The sequence below is a fragment of the Drosophila elegans genome, unplaced genomic scaffold (genome assembly GCF_018152505.1).
Source record: "Drosophila elegans isolate 14027-0461.03 unplaced genomic scaffold, ASM1815250v1 contig_1, whole genome shotgun sequence".
Lineage (NCBI taxonomy): Eukaryota > Metazoa > Arthropoda > Insecta > Diptera > Drosophilidae > Drosophila > Drosophila elegans.
Genome location: NW_024545461.1, coordinates 324,280 through 342,056, shown reverse-complemented (window position 1 = coordinate 342,056; position 17,777 = coordinate 324,280). Strand labels below are relative to the sequence as shown.

The 17,777-nt window shown below is 42.3% G+C and overlaps 1 protein-coding gene across 8 annotated transcripts in view; it reads right to left on the bottom strand.

Moving 5' to 3' along the window:
- LOC108149213 (nipped-B protein) overlaps positions 1-17,777 on the bottom strand; it is a 191,366-nt gene that overhangs the window by 112,883 nt on the left and 60,706 nt on the right. For all 8 annotated transcript variants that reach the window (XM_041707769.1, XM_041707318.1, XM_041707440.1 and 5 more), the window contains one exon: positions 14,778-15,218. In XM_041707769.1, coding sequence (XP_041563703.1) covers positions 14,778-15,218 — 441 coding nt within the window. The remainder of the gene's footprint in view (positions 1-14,777; positions 15,219-17,777) is intronic.

Genomic DNA, 17,777 nt, shown 5'->3' with positions numbered 1-17,777 from the left:
AAAATTTCAGTGGAACGAGTGATTTTTAACTCATTATTTAACCACAACTTAAACTTTACCGATGACATTGGTATATTGTCTAAAAGGGTTTTTTGCATTTGTCAAGCGCTGGTCTAAGGAATTTGGATCCCCACACCACAAAAAACCTTTACTTTACTGTTCGTGCGTGTGGTACTTTCAATACGCTAAATTTCAGGACCTTATTCAATCGGTACAAAAACCGTTTCTTTTGTTTGCTTTACGTGGGTTAAACTTGGATCAACTTACGTCAATGGTTCTATTTAACCTGCCCTCGATAAGAACCGCCGGATTTGCCATGGGTTGATGTTCTTTCACAAATTACTCACTGGACACATAATTTCAAGCTACCTACTCAGCCAAATACAGTTATTCAGCCATGTAAGATCAGCACGTCATGTTCGGCCTATTGCTCTTGAAATTTTCAAAACTAAATTTGAGGCGCAAGATCCGCTTCAAACTGTATTTTTTCTTGTTTTGTGAATTTTAGCGCACCTATCCTTGCCTCCGTCCACTTGATGTGAGACGCAGCACTTCTATAACAAGAAAGGAAACATACTTGGACAAGCCGAAGTTTATATACCCTTGCAGCTATTGCAAAAACTAAATATTCTTGAAAACATTAAAATTATGATTTACTTAAAAACAATGAAATTTAAACCGTAATCCTGAAATATTTAGCTATTACTATATGTCGAAGAACTTTAAGCTTTCAAACTGAGAGGCTAGTTTGCGTAGAAACGGACGGACAGACGGACGGAGAGACGAACATGGCTAGATCGACTCTCCTAGTGATGCTGATCAAGAATATATGTACTTTATACAGTCGGAGATGTCTCCTTCACTGCGTTGCAAACTTCTGACTGAAATTATAATACCTAATTCGGACGGAGTTAGTTATTTGGTTTATATTGGCAGATATTTCCTAATTCGGAAATAAATAAATATATATTAAATAAAAGTGGGATGCAGTCTCTGTATGCTTTAAGCAAATAAAGACTTCACTGAAATTAATTGGCTTTTTGACAATGTTGCTCCCTCACAAAAGAAGAACTGGGTCAAACTTCCCTGCGTGCGTTGTTGTACAGTGACATCATCATTGTCAATGTCAGTGGCCTGGTAAATGTCCAGGAGTGTCGCATCCACAAATTCCTTTCTATTGAAGACCTATAGAATAAAGTTTATTTAAGCTGCTCTCAGTGCCCCAATAAAAATCGTTTAACTTACTTTGCCGCAATTTTTAGTTTAGTTTTTATACCATTGCAGAGGGTACATATATTCTAGATATAATCATCAAGACACAACACACTTCCTTGTTTTGATTCTTCGTCGTATCATATAACACACTCTAGCCAACATTAAAATGCACGTATATTATTAGCATCAGCAGGATCTTCAACTCTTGTAGTTCAAAATCTCTGTCCTTGGTACTTTCTCTGATCCCGCTAGTAATTTCCTTCTGTTTTAATTTTCGTAAAATCCTGTCTTTCAAAGCAGTGCAAAAGTTTGTGATTTGTTCAATGGTACCATGCTTTTCTCTGAAGCCTATTTGATGATCTGGGATAATGCCGCGTTTTGTCAAATGTGGCATTATACGTTGAAGAATTAGTTTTTTCAAGATCTTGGATTGGCATGAATGGAGGCGTATCTGTCTGTGTGACGAAGAAAGAGTTTTATCTTTTCCGGGAAATCTCAGTATTCTGGAGTTAGACACACTCGCCTTGGCTTAGTGCAGGTATTCTGAACGTGCCTGAAGCTCCATTTGCTTTAAAAACGTTATAAAGTTTTCTTAAACACTGTCAGCCCAAGAGCCATCTTGGTCTCGCAATTGTGTTTCAGCTGAAATCTGTGGGCTTTTATTGTGATAAGCTTTCCTGAGCGGAAATCTGTGTTTCTTCTTGCAGTAACTTTGTAATTTTACGTGTGCAGATGGCGACGACTGGCTTGCCAGACGGAACATTTCCTTGACTAATTGCTCACAACTGTTTGTGTGATTTCTGGGAGCTAATATTGAACTTGCGTTACATGCAATATATTGAAACACCACTTTAATTTGATTGAAATTGGTACATCCTATGACCGTCTTATATCTTGAATGAAGAACAACATTCGAGCAGCTTCCGTCTTAGGATGATATGCCAGTTTCTCAATTCTTAAAATCAATTCTTAGGAATTCCAATTAGAAGGACCAAAAACTTAAATATAGAACCCATATATCTCAAAAATCCTTCGTAACCACAAATGTTGATTGTTATTCAGCTGAAAAGCATTTTTAGAGTTAACATTTCAACAACGCCAAAAGTTGGACAAGAAACCTGACGAGTGCTTCAATCGTCATCAAAAGTCAAGAAAATCAAGAAATACCGATCTAAGTCTAGATGCAAAATCTGACGCAGTTCCCATCATACACCACTCGACCAATTCCAACCAGAGCATGTATTGGCATCAAACATACATCAAACCGAGAGGCAAGTCACATATCAATGAAGCCTTAAAGTTTAGCTACACACGATCCAAGGCCTCAGAACAATGTCACCCATTTCTACACACTGTAAAAAGGGCATTATTCCGGGTAATTCCATCCAGTTCGCACTCTTTATTATATTCCTGTTCCAAAGTTAATTATTAGGTGTACAAGTAGAAAACCGCCGTTTTTTTCATAGTTTGAGGCTTTATTGCGTAAAAATAGCTACATACTGATTATTCAAAATAGAGAACTCCTGTGATGGATTCTTGTTGTGTCTGACAAGAATCTTCATCCAACAGAGTCTCCAAAGCTGCATCTTCAAACTTTTGCACGGGACTCGGCCGATCCTTGTCTTCCACGTCATAATCACCATTTTTGAATTTCACGAACCATTCTCGGCACGTTCTTTCACTGATACACAACTCACAATATGTTGCTGCAATCATTCGACTCGCTTCAGCAGCAGATTTTTTCGAATGAAACGCGAAAAGCAAAATCTCCCGCAAATGACGCTTATTCGGTTCAAATTTCGACATCTTCGCGCACCAACAAAATTTTACACCCAATATATAACAGCGGGATAAACAAATCGTCTTCAACTGGACAGGTCACACGTACAACAAGAAGTAAGGGAAAAGATTAAGATGTAAGATGTAAGTCGCTTACCTGTCTATTTGAATTTTCAACAACAAAAACTATGTGTGCGTTCCAAGATGAAAATTCCCAGAAGGCTTGATTTTAGCAGACCCTCATCTTTCTTCAAAAATATATCTTATCATTAGTCTAGGAGATAAATTGCCAATTTTAGTAAGTATGGTTGGATTGTAGGAGACAACAATGGCGTAGGCAGATCTACACAAATTCAACTATGAAATATTATTAAAGAAAAATTATCACTCTACAAAGTTGTAAGCCAATTTTGTGAAATAGAAGAGTATAAAATTAACGACAGCATTCTCAGTGAAGGGAGAAACAAGCAGAAGGTCGAATACAAATCAAAGTTCCGTTCGATGACACCCCTGAAAAACTGGGAAATTCATTTGATCAAGCCCTTAAAATGTTTATGTATTAACTATCGCAGATACCTTAAGCAAATTGCAGGAGATAAAGGACCAGTTTACCAACGTTTAAGGTAGGGCTGGAATAAAGTTTAGCAGCAATTCAAATGACATAGTCGCAACATCTCAAGATGAAATTCTTATAGATCTGAATGATCAGGAATTTACTAAGACCCTTGGAGTACCTTGGAAGCCAAAGGCCGATGTGTTTTTGTTCCATAAGGGTGTTTCCGAGAGAATATTCGACATATTAGAACTAATTGGTACTATTATAATCCGCGGCAAACTGTTCCTTTAAAATCTCACATTGGAAAGGCTACCATGGGATACCTATACCAACGAAAGACAAGTCGCACTTTGTTTGAATATTCCACATTTTAGAACTAATTGGTATTATTATAATATGCGGCAAACTGTTCCTTCAAGATCTCACATTGGAAAAGCTAACATGGGATACTTGTACCAACGAAAGTCAACTCGCCCTTTGACCGAAATCACCTATGATTTTCGTAATTTATAAAACCTTACTGTTGCACGTTATGTTCTAACAAAAAATTGCAATCGTGTGAAGTTTACCGCTTTGCGGATGCGTTTGAACGACCCTACTGCTTATACATTCGAGTCCAGACCTAAACGAAAATTGGGATGGCCAAATCTAAGGTTGCACCGATTCGCGCACAGTCATTGCCTTAGCTGGAAATATGCGCTGGTTTTGCTATTGAGTAGAACGTGGCGAAAAATCGCAGGATTGTTAAAATCTTATCTCAGGTGTATTCTTTTGGACGTATTCAACTATCGTCATTCGTTTTGATAATTATAATTTTTTGTAGCTTACCGAATTTTTGAGCAACAAGAGAGCAACGTCGACACTATCTGGAAACAAGTTCCTTTAGCTAAATACCCGGCAGATATAACACCACGGGGTGGTCGAGCCTACGACGTGGTATATTGTATCAGCGTTCTTGAGAGATAAATGCTCTGTTCTTAATGGAGCACTTCCGAAACCGATAGAAGTGCGGAACCGAGGTGTACTGTACTCCGTCAAATACCGATGAGTCTAGTCTAGAGTCCATCATCGTCAACCGTTTATCATGCATAGAAGTTGGTCGAATTCTCTCCTATGTCTACCGAACTATCAACAACGTTAGAACGTCTTATAAGGCAAGGACGACATACACATCTTTGATCAAGAGATGGAACAGACATTTTGGAAAGTTATCGCTCATACACAAAAAGACATTTAGGAAAATTATCGCTCATATTCAAATAGACATTTTGAAAAACTATCGCTCAAAGAGACGGGTACCCGTCGGATATGCCTGCGTTAAGAAGGGAAAGCCTGTGCAACACAGTTAGCCAATGCGTACATCTTCTTAACAGAAAATTTCATAGTAAATCTTTATAATCAGGAGGACGAATTATTGATTCCAAACCAGGCACTAGTATCATAGATTGTGGATAAAAAACGCCACAGTAGTGATTCGAAAAATAGTTAGAAACAGTACTCATTGCTTTCATTATAAGCCCGAGATGATGAAGCAAAGATGGGAGATTTACCAGCTGATTTTTCACAAGTTATAGGAGTAGGGTTAAGCCGCCCAAAAGCTATGCTTTACGTCAAAAGCCATGCACGTAGAACTCGTAACTAAGCTATCCTCGATTGCATTCCTGCTGAGCGTCCGCCGTTTCGTCGCTCGTAGAGATATCCCTCTAAGATTGTATTGCGACAATGGTAGCCATTTAGATGGAGCCACATCAATGTTAAAAGGTTCAAGGATCAAATGCTTAATGACGTATCAATAAACTTTTTTCATTCATATAGTAGTTGAAAAAGATATGAATTTTGTGTTATACCCCCCAGGTCACCCGATTTCGGTGGAATTTGGGAAGCCGCGGTCAAATTGGCGAAGATGCAAATTTTAATCTGGAAGAGCTACAAACCGTTTTCATAGAATTGGAGGCTATTCTTAACTCAAGGCCAATATATCCCGCATCTGGTGACCTGAATGACGACGAAGCAGTTACTCCGGCTCAAATTTGGTTCATGCTTACTGGCCCGACCTGACGAGAGACTCTTCGACGCTATGGATCTAACGGAATGCACTACCTTGATCGTTGGCAAAGGGTTGGTTATTTTAAACAAAATTTCTGGCACCTTTGACATGAGGACTACATACGAAATCTTCAACAACACACAAAGTAGACAACAAGGCAGCCGAATTTGGAGGTGGTCCCGCTTTCATCGTTCAAGAAGATAACATGCCTCCACAACAATGGCTCCTTGCAAGAGTGACCAATGTTATCACCGGACGAGATGGAGCCGTGCGCGTCGCCGATTTGAAAACTCGCTCTCCTCCCCACAGCTTAATCTTAAAGAACGGGGGGAGAATGTTAGAGGAGATCTATTGCTATAATTATAAGTTTTGAATTTGAATTTAACGTAACTGATATTATGTAGCAACCACACACGGTTGCATTTAACTTTTTACCAACACTGCGCCACACACGGTTGCATTTAACATTTTACCAACACTGCGACAGGCTCCCGGGCTCTTAGCAGCAGGCTTCGGGTGTGTTCGGGTTTTTTGCGGCTAAGTCAAGGCGCTTTGTTACATTTTCTGTCTCGATTTGAGCTTGGCGTATTGCCCGGCGTGTCAGGCAGAGTTGCACAAAAAGTGTCTTTCGACAAGGAACCGTGGGATATGAAGGGAAACTTTCTAGAACTAGTTGCCTTGTTAAAAGGATCGCATTGGCGAAGTCCAGCGTACGCCTGATCGCTTGTGCGACTAGCCACGAAGGACGCGAGTTTGTTCGTCTGGTGTCTAAAGGCGTTTGCGTTAAGAGCACAGCAGTTCACCACTAGAATCCTAGAACAGCAGTTGACCGAATCCCGAGATTGCCCTGCAGGAGCAAGCAAGGAGCAGCGCCTGGACTTCGAACCAGGGAGCAGAGTGAGGACATCGAGGACGACGAGCGTCAAGCGAGCATCGAGAAGCAAGCTATCGGTGGTTTCAACATTTACAAGTTCACGGTTCGTCTAGAACCTAGAGTTTGTCTTAAGGACTACATTGCCGACTTCCGGTGTACGCCTGAACTGTCAGGTAAGAACTGAGCAGGCGTTCGGTGCGACCGGCAGCGACAGAGCAAGGGACAGGAGGCTGCGCCTGCGAAAGGAGTACCTTGAGAGCACAGTGCCTGTTCATCCTAGTATGAGAACTCTGACGCACCCCTAAGCCCTGATAGCCGCCAAGCCAACGGCAGCAGAAGGAACCACGAGCACCCCGAGCGGAACCTGCAGCAGCAACCTGGAGCGAATTGATCAACGCCGGAAGGAGAGTGTTTATACGGGGGCGGCGGGGAAGGCGATAAAGATCCAAAGATAAAGCTATCATTAGATTTTCCTGGACCTGCGGCGAAATAATCGAAGGTCCAACCAGCCCTATCTTTTGCGGACATTACGCAAGACAGAGTTCTGCTTGGATCCCAAGGAAAAAGTGGAAGGAAGTGGGCGTTATTTGTATGGCACTGTTTCGGGACCCACAAAACTCGCCATTCTGCAGGGATACGTGATGGTTCTAGGACAGTGTCAAGGTGGTGGCCTCCGACAGCTGCTGCAAAGGTGCAACCCCCATCTTCCCAAGCACGACTCGAAAAAGTGAAGGGCCGATCAGCCAGGTCATAGTCGTGCTGAACTAGGAGTAAGTTTCCCCCAACAGAGGCTGCTCACGGGGTTTTGAACTTCGGCTTCAGCGCGATCCGTATAAGGATCTATAAAGGGGACGAAGGAAGACTGTTTGGCAACCCAGCCGAGCAGGTCTTTGCCGACGAGATCGAGACACCCGTAGAGGATAAATCGGAGGACGTTTATTCGACTGGCGATTCGCTACGCAGAGGAATGCGAGCGATGACGCCGGCAGATGAAGACGACGAGGACCTCAGCAGAAGCGAGGAAGGCGACGTCACTGTGGTGGAGCAGAGCTGCGCAAATGTCGCTTAGACTACTGCAAGTGAACCTCCACCACTGAAAGGCAGCGTCTGCTGCACTATTGCTTCGCTTGGCTGACAGCAGTGCAGATATAGTCCTGGCACAATACTCTTGGGTGGTAGGAGGCAAGGTTCTGGACAAGGCACCACGGAATACAAGTTTATACTTGGTCGATAAGGAGGTAAAATTCGTACCTGCATTTTAGCCAAAAGGCACCTTAGCACTTTTCTGCTTCATAATTTCACCAACGGAGACAACGCCGTGGCAAGTCTGGCACTGGGGCAGCCACGATCAGACTAACATCGGGGTACATGTGGACCCTCCAGACGAGCTAGTCATAGGACTGGTCGTTGGCTCAAATACCTATAATACCTATGTAACAGGGGCAGCCCCAGCCCCAACTTTATCATAAAAACTAGTCAAACAGACATTGACCCTACCTTAGTATCGGGTCATCTACTAACAACAGTAAGAAAATGGAATGTCTTAAACGAGCACTCCCTTCTGACCACAGATTTATAGAAACCACGCTATCACTAGACCCTTCGACAAGCAAATTGACGTATCTACAAAGAAGCTGAACTAGGTATTTTTCCGATGGACCCCCCAATTGAACAAATCAATCTACTTCACCTTGATAAGATAGTAGAAAAGTTTACTGAAGCTTGTAATAGAATAGTCTACCTAAAATATAAGGCAAGGGGAGGAAAAAAACCTCCTTGGTGGACCCAATCCTCTTGAAACTCAGATCCAGCTGCAGAGCCCACTTCAACAGGGCAAGGGCCGGATATGAAGATGCGAAATGGCCACAATAGAATCTCGAATTAGCCTAGGCAATAAGAAATAGAGGAATATAGAGGAACAATCTGAGGTCGCCGACGGCTAAGCCTAACTCTTAGAGACCCACTTCCCAGGAAGTCTACCGGCTGAACGTCTTCCAGAAAAACCATAAGGCATCAATCTGGACACGCTACTATCCGAGCGCAACATAAAGTGGCCACAAATAGCTTCAAACCTTTCAAAAACTGATCATCTTTCACCTGCACATATACAACATGCAGGACAGCTTAACTTCGAAAATGTCGAAACTGGCGATATAAAGTTGTAACGAATGTAGAAAAGGTAAAACAAGGACCTAAAAAGCGATATTGGAGCCATTTTGATGCTTGTTACAGTTGTCCTTAAGTCCTGAAGAACTAGTGGGATGGTTCGAAGGGAGGCTTAGCTGAGGCCACCAGGCGGGTCGCAGGTTGCGGATAGCGAACGAACTTCTGGGAAGGTTAGTTGCGAATAAGCGCAAGCAAATAAGCAACCCCGGACAAACAGCGGGTATACCGATGGAGGTATACCGACAAGACGGTTGTTTGGCCGTCTTAACACCGTAGCCTTACACTCCACCTCCCTCACAGCTACCTACCTCCATCTTATCCCCCACATCTCACCTCGGTGCCGGACTAAGGTGTCATTCGACCCGTGCCGATAGTCAGCCTGGCTGGGGGCCCGAGTTAACAAATAGCCCAGTCGCAATCGGAGGGTTCAGGCAAGTGGCGACCGTCTGTCCTAACTACGCCTTACCCGGGTACGGCGGATCTCTGCCCGGGCGGACTATATACTTCTCCGCAACTCGTGGGACCCCATGAAGAAGATTAAGAACATAAAAATCCCGCAGGATATCCTTGCAACCAGTGTCGCAAGACACCCTGGCGTGGCCTGCCAGGGTCAAAGGTAAAGTGGTACCTTAGGTATCTCATGCAGGGCATGACACCGGAGGAGGCCTTGAAGAAGGCAAAGGAGCCGAGGGAGCAGCCGGCATTGGGGGCAGCACCGGCTGGCAAACGGCTGAACACCAGCCGCACACCACCAACGGACACCCCCAAAAGGTCTAGGCACGGCCCAGGGGCTAGTGAGACGTCCTCACGGGTCCCTGAGCAAGAGGGGCCTAGCACATCAGCAGCAGCGGCAGAAAAGGCAAAGGTGCAGGCCAGGAAGATACCTTCCCAGCCCCACCAAAACCAGAAGCCGACAACCGCTGGAGAACGATCCTCTAGCTCGGTACCACCGGACATCGGACCCCGTCCGACTTACGCGGAGGCTGCCAAGAATCCCACGCTCATACTCCCGGAGGGTTTCCCGGCGGCCAGCCTGACCGCAGAGGAACTATCCGGGATTCAGGAATCGGTCATGGACGAGATGCTCAGGTCAGCGTGGAGCGGTCCGGTCGTTTTCAGGGGAATCCACTTCAGGGTAAGTTACCTGATTATGCCTGGATGAAGGCTCAGCTGAGTGGCTTAAGACTGCCGTACCTCAGCTGCGGACGTGGAGGGGAATACCCCTAGAAACCCGCACGGGAGCAGACATCCCGGCAGCATACAACGCCACGTTGTTCTGCCCGAGGAGCTCAGACCGGACCAATAAGGAGATACTGGCGAAGGCCAGTATTGGTTTGGTTTCCAAAACCGTGTCGAGACGGACGCCTGGAAAGTCATCTCCAGGAAGAACGACGGAGCTGGTGCACTCCTGGTCGTAGGGATGGACCAGACCGGTAGAGATGAGATAATGGAGCGTGACCACAAGCTCAACTTCCGGTTTGGCCACGTCAACGTGAGCGGTCTGAAAAAGACTAAGAAAGCTGCGGAAGAGACTCCCAGTGACGACATCTGCGAGGCTGTCGAGGATATCCTCGAACCACTGAATGTGGAGCCGACGTCGCAGAGTGTGGAGAAAGACGGACAATCCATCACTAGCATGGACATTGGGGACGACCAGGGGGATGGACACCCTATGTTATCCCAGGAGCTGGCCCAGGAGCTCCTTCTGGATGACAGCTGCGAGGAGGCCGAGGTTACCGTGATAGACGGTGGTGGAGAGACTTGCTCTCTCTCTTCACCAGACATCACGGAGCACCAAACCTCGGAGTGATGACTGCAACAAGCAGCACTCGGCCCAGGTAAACATCCATCGGGCCAAAGCAGCATCTGCTGTCTTGGCGAGGATGTTCACCTCCCAACACCTCGGGCTAGCCCTTGTACAGGAGCCATGGTGTCATCATGGCATAAAAGGCCTGTACACAAAAGACACTAAGGTAATATGCAATCCAGGAGGATTACCTCCCAGATCATGCATTGTTATAAGGAAAGATATCAATTACAGTATCTTTTCAGAGTTCATGAGCAGAGACTGCGTCGCCGTAGCCATCAACGGCACAGGAGCTGCACCGAAACTAGCAGTGGCCTCCGCCTACTTTGCCGGGGAGGAGGCCTGTCCACCGCCAGGAATACCCGGGCTCGTGGATCACTGCCGGACAAACAAGATTCCCCTCATCATAGGATGCGATGCCAACGCGCACCATGTGATCTGGGGCAGCACGGATGTCAACAACAGAGGTGAGCAATTACTATAATTTATTTTAAACAATAACCTAGAGATCTGTAATGTCGGCGCCAGGCCGACATTTGTTACTAGGGTACGGGAAGAGGTGCTAGACATAACTCTAGCAACCAATTCATTAAAACCCCACATTAGGAACTGGCATGTGTCACCAGAAGAATCCATGTCTGACCACAGGACAATTTTGTTTGAGGTAGCCTTCAATACAAAAAGATGTAACCCTAAAAGAAACCCCAGAAAAACAAACTGGGACAAATTCAGGTCAACTCTAGAGCTTGATCTTTCCAACGAACCGTCAGGATACCCTAAACATCCCTTGGAATTAGAAAGAGCGGTAGACAACCTAGGTCACGAATTAGTGAATGCCTTTGAAGACAGTTGTCCTCTAGGCAGACAGAAGCGGGAAACAGACGCATCATGGTGGAATGCTAGTTTTAAATGACTACGAGTAACCACTCGGAAGCTCTTCAACAAACCAAAAACTGATAGGAACTGGGAACTATACAGGCAAAGCCTGACGCCCTACAACAAAGAGATCAGGAAAGCCAAACGAAAAAACTAAACTTCTGTGAGGCAATAAGTAACGTCAACGAGGGCGCGAGACTGCACAAAGCAATGGCTAAAAGTGCAACGGATAGTAATTGAGCCCTGAGGAAAGGGAATAACACTTTAACCTCCATGGATTGGGAGAAATCAGAATTGCTATTTGACACGCATTTTCCGGGGAGTACTCCCACTACGGGAAACATAATTCGTGATCAACATAGAACCCCTAGGACAGGAGCTAGTGACTGGGCAGCAGCCAAGTCTATAGTTACGCCCGAGAAACTCAAATGCGCTATTGGAACCTTCCAACCATTTAAATCACCGGGATTAGACATGATCTCTCCAGCTTTCTTACAGCAGGGGCAGGAACTACTCCTAACCCGCCTAAGAAGACTAATGGTGAGCAGCCTAGCCCTTGGATACACCCCAAGTGCATGGTGAAGCGCTAGGGTGGTCTTCATCCCCAAGATCGAGAAGAAAGACATCACCAGCCCAAAGTCCTTCAGACCTATCAGCTTAACTTTGTTTTGTCTTAAAACGTTGGAAAAACTGGCAGACTACAATATCAGAAGAACAGCTCTCTCTCGTTCAACAGACACTGCACTTTATCAACTATGTCGCACCCTAGAAGGGACAATCGGCAGCAAAGAAATAGATATCTGTGCCTTTCTAGACATAGAGGGAACCGTCGACAACACATCACATGATGCAGTTCGAGCTGCCATGTCCAGAAGGAACATAGATGTTACTACGAGCAACTGGATTGGCAACCTACTTGAATCCAGGCAAGCAACATGTACACTGGGTTCGGATAGAGAGACAATTGCAACCAGCAGACGCTGCCCGCAAGGAGGAGTACTGTCCCCTTTGCTATGGAGTCAGCTAGTAGATGAGCTTCTCAGCAAACTTGCTGGAAAAGGAATCCAATGTCAGGGATACGCTGATGACATCGTGATAATCGCCAGGGGCAAATTTGAAGCGACACTCTGCGACATCGTCCAACACAGGTAGTGGTTGCATTCGAAGTAACAGGGATGCGACTAATCTGTTAAATGAGGTGCCCCTAATACTCCACCCTAGGGATGAAATGACAGCCGAATTAATCTTCGAGCAGAACTTCACAGCACACCCAGGCAATAAGAAAGATTGGACCACATTGTCTGAAGTTCACCCTATGGCTAAACACACTATAGCATGGTACACAGATGGATCCCTGACACAACAAGGCACAGGCCTTTGAGTGGTAGGGCCTCGCATAAAATACCATGAACCCTTGGCCAATATACCAGCATATTCCAGGCTGAGGTATGTGTCATTGGACGTTGTGCAGAGCTCAACATACAGCGTGGATACAAGGAATAGGACATATCGATCCTTTCTGACAGCCGAGCAGCAATAACTGCTTTACATAGTAACAAAATCACCTCGAAGCTAGTCCTAGAGGTGAAGAGTAAGCTAAATATATTGGGCAGCCGAAACAGGCTGGATTCCGGGACATAAGGATATATCCGAAAATGAACTTGCCGATAAAATGGCAAAACTAGGAGCCGAACAGCCCCTGAAAGGACCAGAGCCCTACTGTGGCATAGGGAGGCACACTATAAAAGAATACCTTAGGAAAGAGGAAGGCGCCATGAGACAAGAACACTGGAGGAATAATACCCCAGGCCTAAGGCAAGCCAAAACTCAAATAAATAACTACAACAAGAAGAGGTTCAAGGAACTTATTCAACTAGGGAAAATTCACTTAGGATCGTTACCGGATTGCTAACCGGGCACTGTAGACTGAAAAGTCACCTAGGTAAGATGGGAATAACCAGCAGTAGAACTTGCAGATTCTGCGATATAGAGGACAAAACCTCTAAACTCAGCATCGCAGACTGTTCGGCTTTAGCAAATATAAGATGTAAAATCTTAGGAACCAGAACTCTTACACCTGAGCTCCTAGGAAGAATCAACCCACTAAAACTCCTCGACTTTATTTGAGGTAGTGGGTTTATATCTGAGCTGTAGGCTCTGAATGGGGGTACAATAGATCTTACGGGTCGCGGTACACTAAACACCCCGATAGAGATGCCGATAGGGAAACAGTAAACTTACTACTGGAACCAACTTAGAAAAATAATGTTGTCAAAAGAATAAAGGCTGATAAAAACTGAAAATTCATCGTCAAAACCGTAATTAAATAAAAATTAAAATTGAAAAATCCGGTTTCGTCGATTTTGTTTCGATATTGATTTTTGAATTTTAATGTTAAAGATGAGGGACGCTGCGGAAGCCAATGCCGACAAAATAATGGAAATCGTTGAGTCTAACTGTAATTCAAGCAGTAAATCAATTGCCCAGGAGCTAAACATTGCTCAAAAAACAGTTTGGAACCATTTAACAAAGGCTGGATACACAAAAAAGCTCGATGTATTTGTGCCACATGAGCAATAAAAAAAAACCTTTTGGACTGACTCGCAACAAAACCGAGCCGTTTTTGAAGCGGATGGTGACTGGTGATGAAAAGTGGGTCACTTACGACAACGTGAGGCGAAAACGGTCGTGGTCGAAGAAGATTGAGCCGGCCCAGGCGGTGGCTAAGCCAGGATTGACGGCCAGAAACTTTTGCTATGTATTAGGTGGGATATGGTTAATTCGGTTTTGTACTGTCCAAAATTGGACCGTCTGAAGGAAGCAATTGGACAGAAGAGCCGCGCTCCCCCAACAGGAAAGTAATTGTTTTCCATCAGGTTAACGCTAGACCACACACATCAATAGCGACTCGCCACAAGCTCCGAGAGCTTGGATGGGAGGTTCTTTCCACCCACCTTATAGCCCAGACATCGCACCAAGTGGCTACCACATTTTTTAAACAATGTCGAACGATTTGGATAGTGTAAAATAAACTACAAGAGAGGATTGTGAAAACCGACTGGCTCCGTTTTTTGCAAATAAGGACTAGAGTTTTTATGAGATGGGTATCATGAACTCTCCATCAAATTGGCAATCGATTGTAGAAAAAAATGATGATTTTTTGAAATAAATCGGTTAATTTACCCATAAAAAAGCTTTGAATTTCAAGTACAAATAATGGATTACTTTTTACTACACCTTATATATAAATAGTTTTCGTAATTTCAAATTCATAATTATGTCAAGATAAGATATATAGACCGTAAAGAAAGGTGTGCGTAATTTTTTGTCCCGTTTTGCCAAATAAATGGAAATCAGAAAAATGTTTTAATCACTTTAAGAACGATCAAACGGATTCTTATAGACAAGTAATAATTAATACTTTAATGTATTTATTACCTAAATGATAACTACTTACTGTGGTTACGAGTTCCAAACATACAAATTGCAGCGTCTCTATGTTGTCAACAAAGAACGGTTCAATAGCCAACGTCGACAATGGTAGAACTATTGTATCAACAAAGACACATTTATCAAAAAGAGTTACAAAAACCTTTAATAGCTCAACAGTTTTTGAGTAGAATAGCTGCAGACTTCTACTGTGATTTTGATGTGACTTTATTTTTTTACGATTAATTGTTTTCTTCATACTTTTTACAGTGTAAACCGGATCATGAAGAGGAAATATGGTTTCACGTAGTTGAAATTGTGTAAACTTTATAATGTGTGATATATTATCCTCTTGTAAAAACTTAAGATCGCTTACTGTAGAATAAATGTTACATATCAACAAGCAAGCATCAATTGCGTTAAGTAATTTTTCAATCACTTCATCGTCTACAATTTCCTCTTCGTCCTCCTGCAAAAATAAAATAATAAGTTAACATTAATCAAGCGCTTAAAAGTGTATCTCAATATCTAATTTTTTTAACTAATGTATTTTTTTATTTATATTTTATATTTTGTTCTATATATTTTAGCTGTGTATTAAATTCAATACCTAATATTTTTGTAAACTATTGTTTATTTATTTTTATTTATATTTTATATTTTGTTGATTGTTGATGATTATACAAAATGTTTTACCCAGGGCCATTATCTCTACTATGTACATAGGTCGCATCGATTGCTTGGGATCAACTGGACGCATTTTGCGAATACCATTCCACCTCTCTCTTATGCATATCCGCGGCCTCCCGGTTTTCACGCACACATAGCTGTTCCCGCTGCGAGCAAAGATCTACTACCTCCAGGCAAATTTCTGACTGAAATTATAATACCTGCTGCAAGGATATAAAAATATGCTAGCAAAGATTTCGGAACGTGCCCAGCACTTTCATTGGCATAGTTGTTGAAAAAAGTAGAATACGAAATAAATAAAAGTCTAAATTGACTTAATTGTAACGTAATGACTTTCTATAGGGGTACACTTTCGTTTATAAGCTATTCTCTTCACAATATGTTTTTCTTGACCAAAAATTAAAATTCGACTGCCATATAAAGTCTACTGTTAACAAGGCTTTGTGTTCTTGCGTTTATTTAGCGTTTGTCAAAAGAATTTGATGATCTTTAAACAACTAAATTATTATTTACTTTCCTTGCCCGTCCTATTTTAGAATGTTGTTCTCTCGTTTGAGGTCCCCAATATCAAATACACATCGCTCGTATTGATTCGGTACAAAACAAAATTTTTCTTTTTGCCCTTCATAGCTTAAACTGAGAGCAAAAACGTTAGGTTTTTTTCTTACCCTAGCAGACTATGGCTTAATTTACCCACTCTTGTAAATCGTACAATAACGCTTCGATCTTTTTTAATGCACAACTTTGTCAGAGGTAATATTGCCTCCATAGAATTGGTAAGCCTTTTATGCCTTTTAGACCAACCCGCAATTACCATCTTCTCAACTTTCTAAGATGTACTTTACAATAAATGTTGTCTAAAATAAATAATCTCAATAATTATAATAACTTCAATAACTATAGTAATGTATATTTTTAAATTTTGAAAGCAACCTCTATCCAGTTTCTTCAATATTATCATAGTTGGACCATACTTAGTTTTAATTTTTTATATATAAGAGACATATATTATGTAACTTCTGTTTTCCTCGCGAAATCAATTTGGTTTTATTTGGCCACTTGTTTGTACTGTTTAAAACAATAATAATCGGAACGGAGTCATTGTTTGTTTCATGTGAAATGTGCCACACATTTCTGAAAAATGAAGAACAAAAATGTATTTTGGTAGAGGAGCCAATTATGAAAGCCGTGTCTGTCGTTTTTTAATTGTGCTCCTTTTGATATCTCGATCCCTGGACCCTGGGCTTTAGAGGACTAAAAATTACGGCGGCTGAATATAGGCGGCTGTTCTTAAATCATTTATTCACAAATAAACAAAAAATAAATAAAACTGCGACATTTTTAAATATGTAAGCCAACTCGAAGTTCTGACGTTTACTTCTTTGAACCTCAAATTAAGTTGCTCACTGCACTCCTTCTCTTTATGTTATTTTTGGTCAAATTTTTATATTCATTGGCTTTTAAAAAATGCATTAATGTCTTTGCTCATTTAGTATTATAAATATATATATTTTTTGTATTGCTGTTGATAGTGGATTTGGCTGCAGCATTAGAATGAGTATGGAAAAATAGTATGGTAAAATAGCTTCCAGGCTATGCGAGTATTCTTGTCAACGAAAAAGACTTCCATAATCAGGTTGTTGAAGGACACGCAATTTAAATATGTAAGCCAACTCGAAGTTCTGACGTTTACTTCTTTGAACCTCAAATTAAGTTGCTCACTGCACTCCTTCTCTTTATGTTATTTTTGGTCAAATTTTTATATTCATTGGCTTTTAAAAAATGCATTAATGTCTTTGCTCATTTAGTATTATAAATATATATATTTTTTTTATTGCTGTTGATAGTGGATTTGGCTCCAGCATTAGAATGAGTATGGAAAAATAGTATGGTAAAATAGCTTCCAGGCTATGCGAGTATTCTTGTCAACGAAAAAGACTTCCATAATCAGGTTGTTGAAGGACACGCAATTTAAGTAGTATTAAAATAGTTTTACATTCGACGTGTTCTTAAAAACGCGGGCGGCCGGCCGAGCTGTTCCTGTTTATCAATGCTCCTCTTGGGATGTTCTGGATTTCTCCACTTCAGAAAATCTTGTACTAATCTTCAAGGCATCCCTTTTAGTCACCTATAGTGTCGGTTATCAAATTGCAAAGCAATGAACCCGGTTGATTTGGGAATGATTTAGATTCAGTTATAAAAGTATGACATTACATTGTTCGCCTCATTCATTGTCGAATTAATTGAAGCTCAGAAACAGGGACAACTATATCGACAATGCTTGAAATTTTTTTGGTAATAAGTTCACAGTCACACTGCCTTTTAAACGTTAAATTCA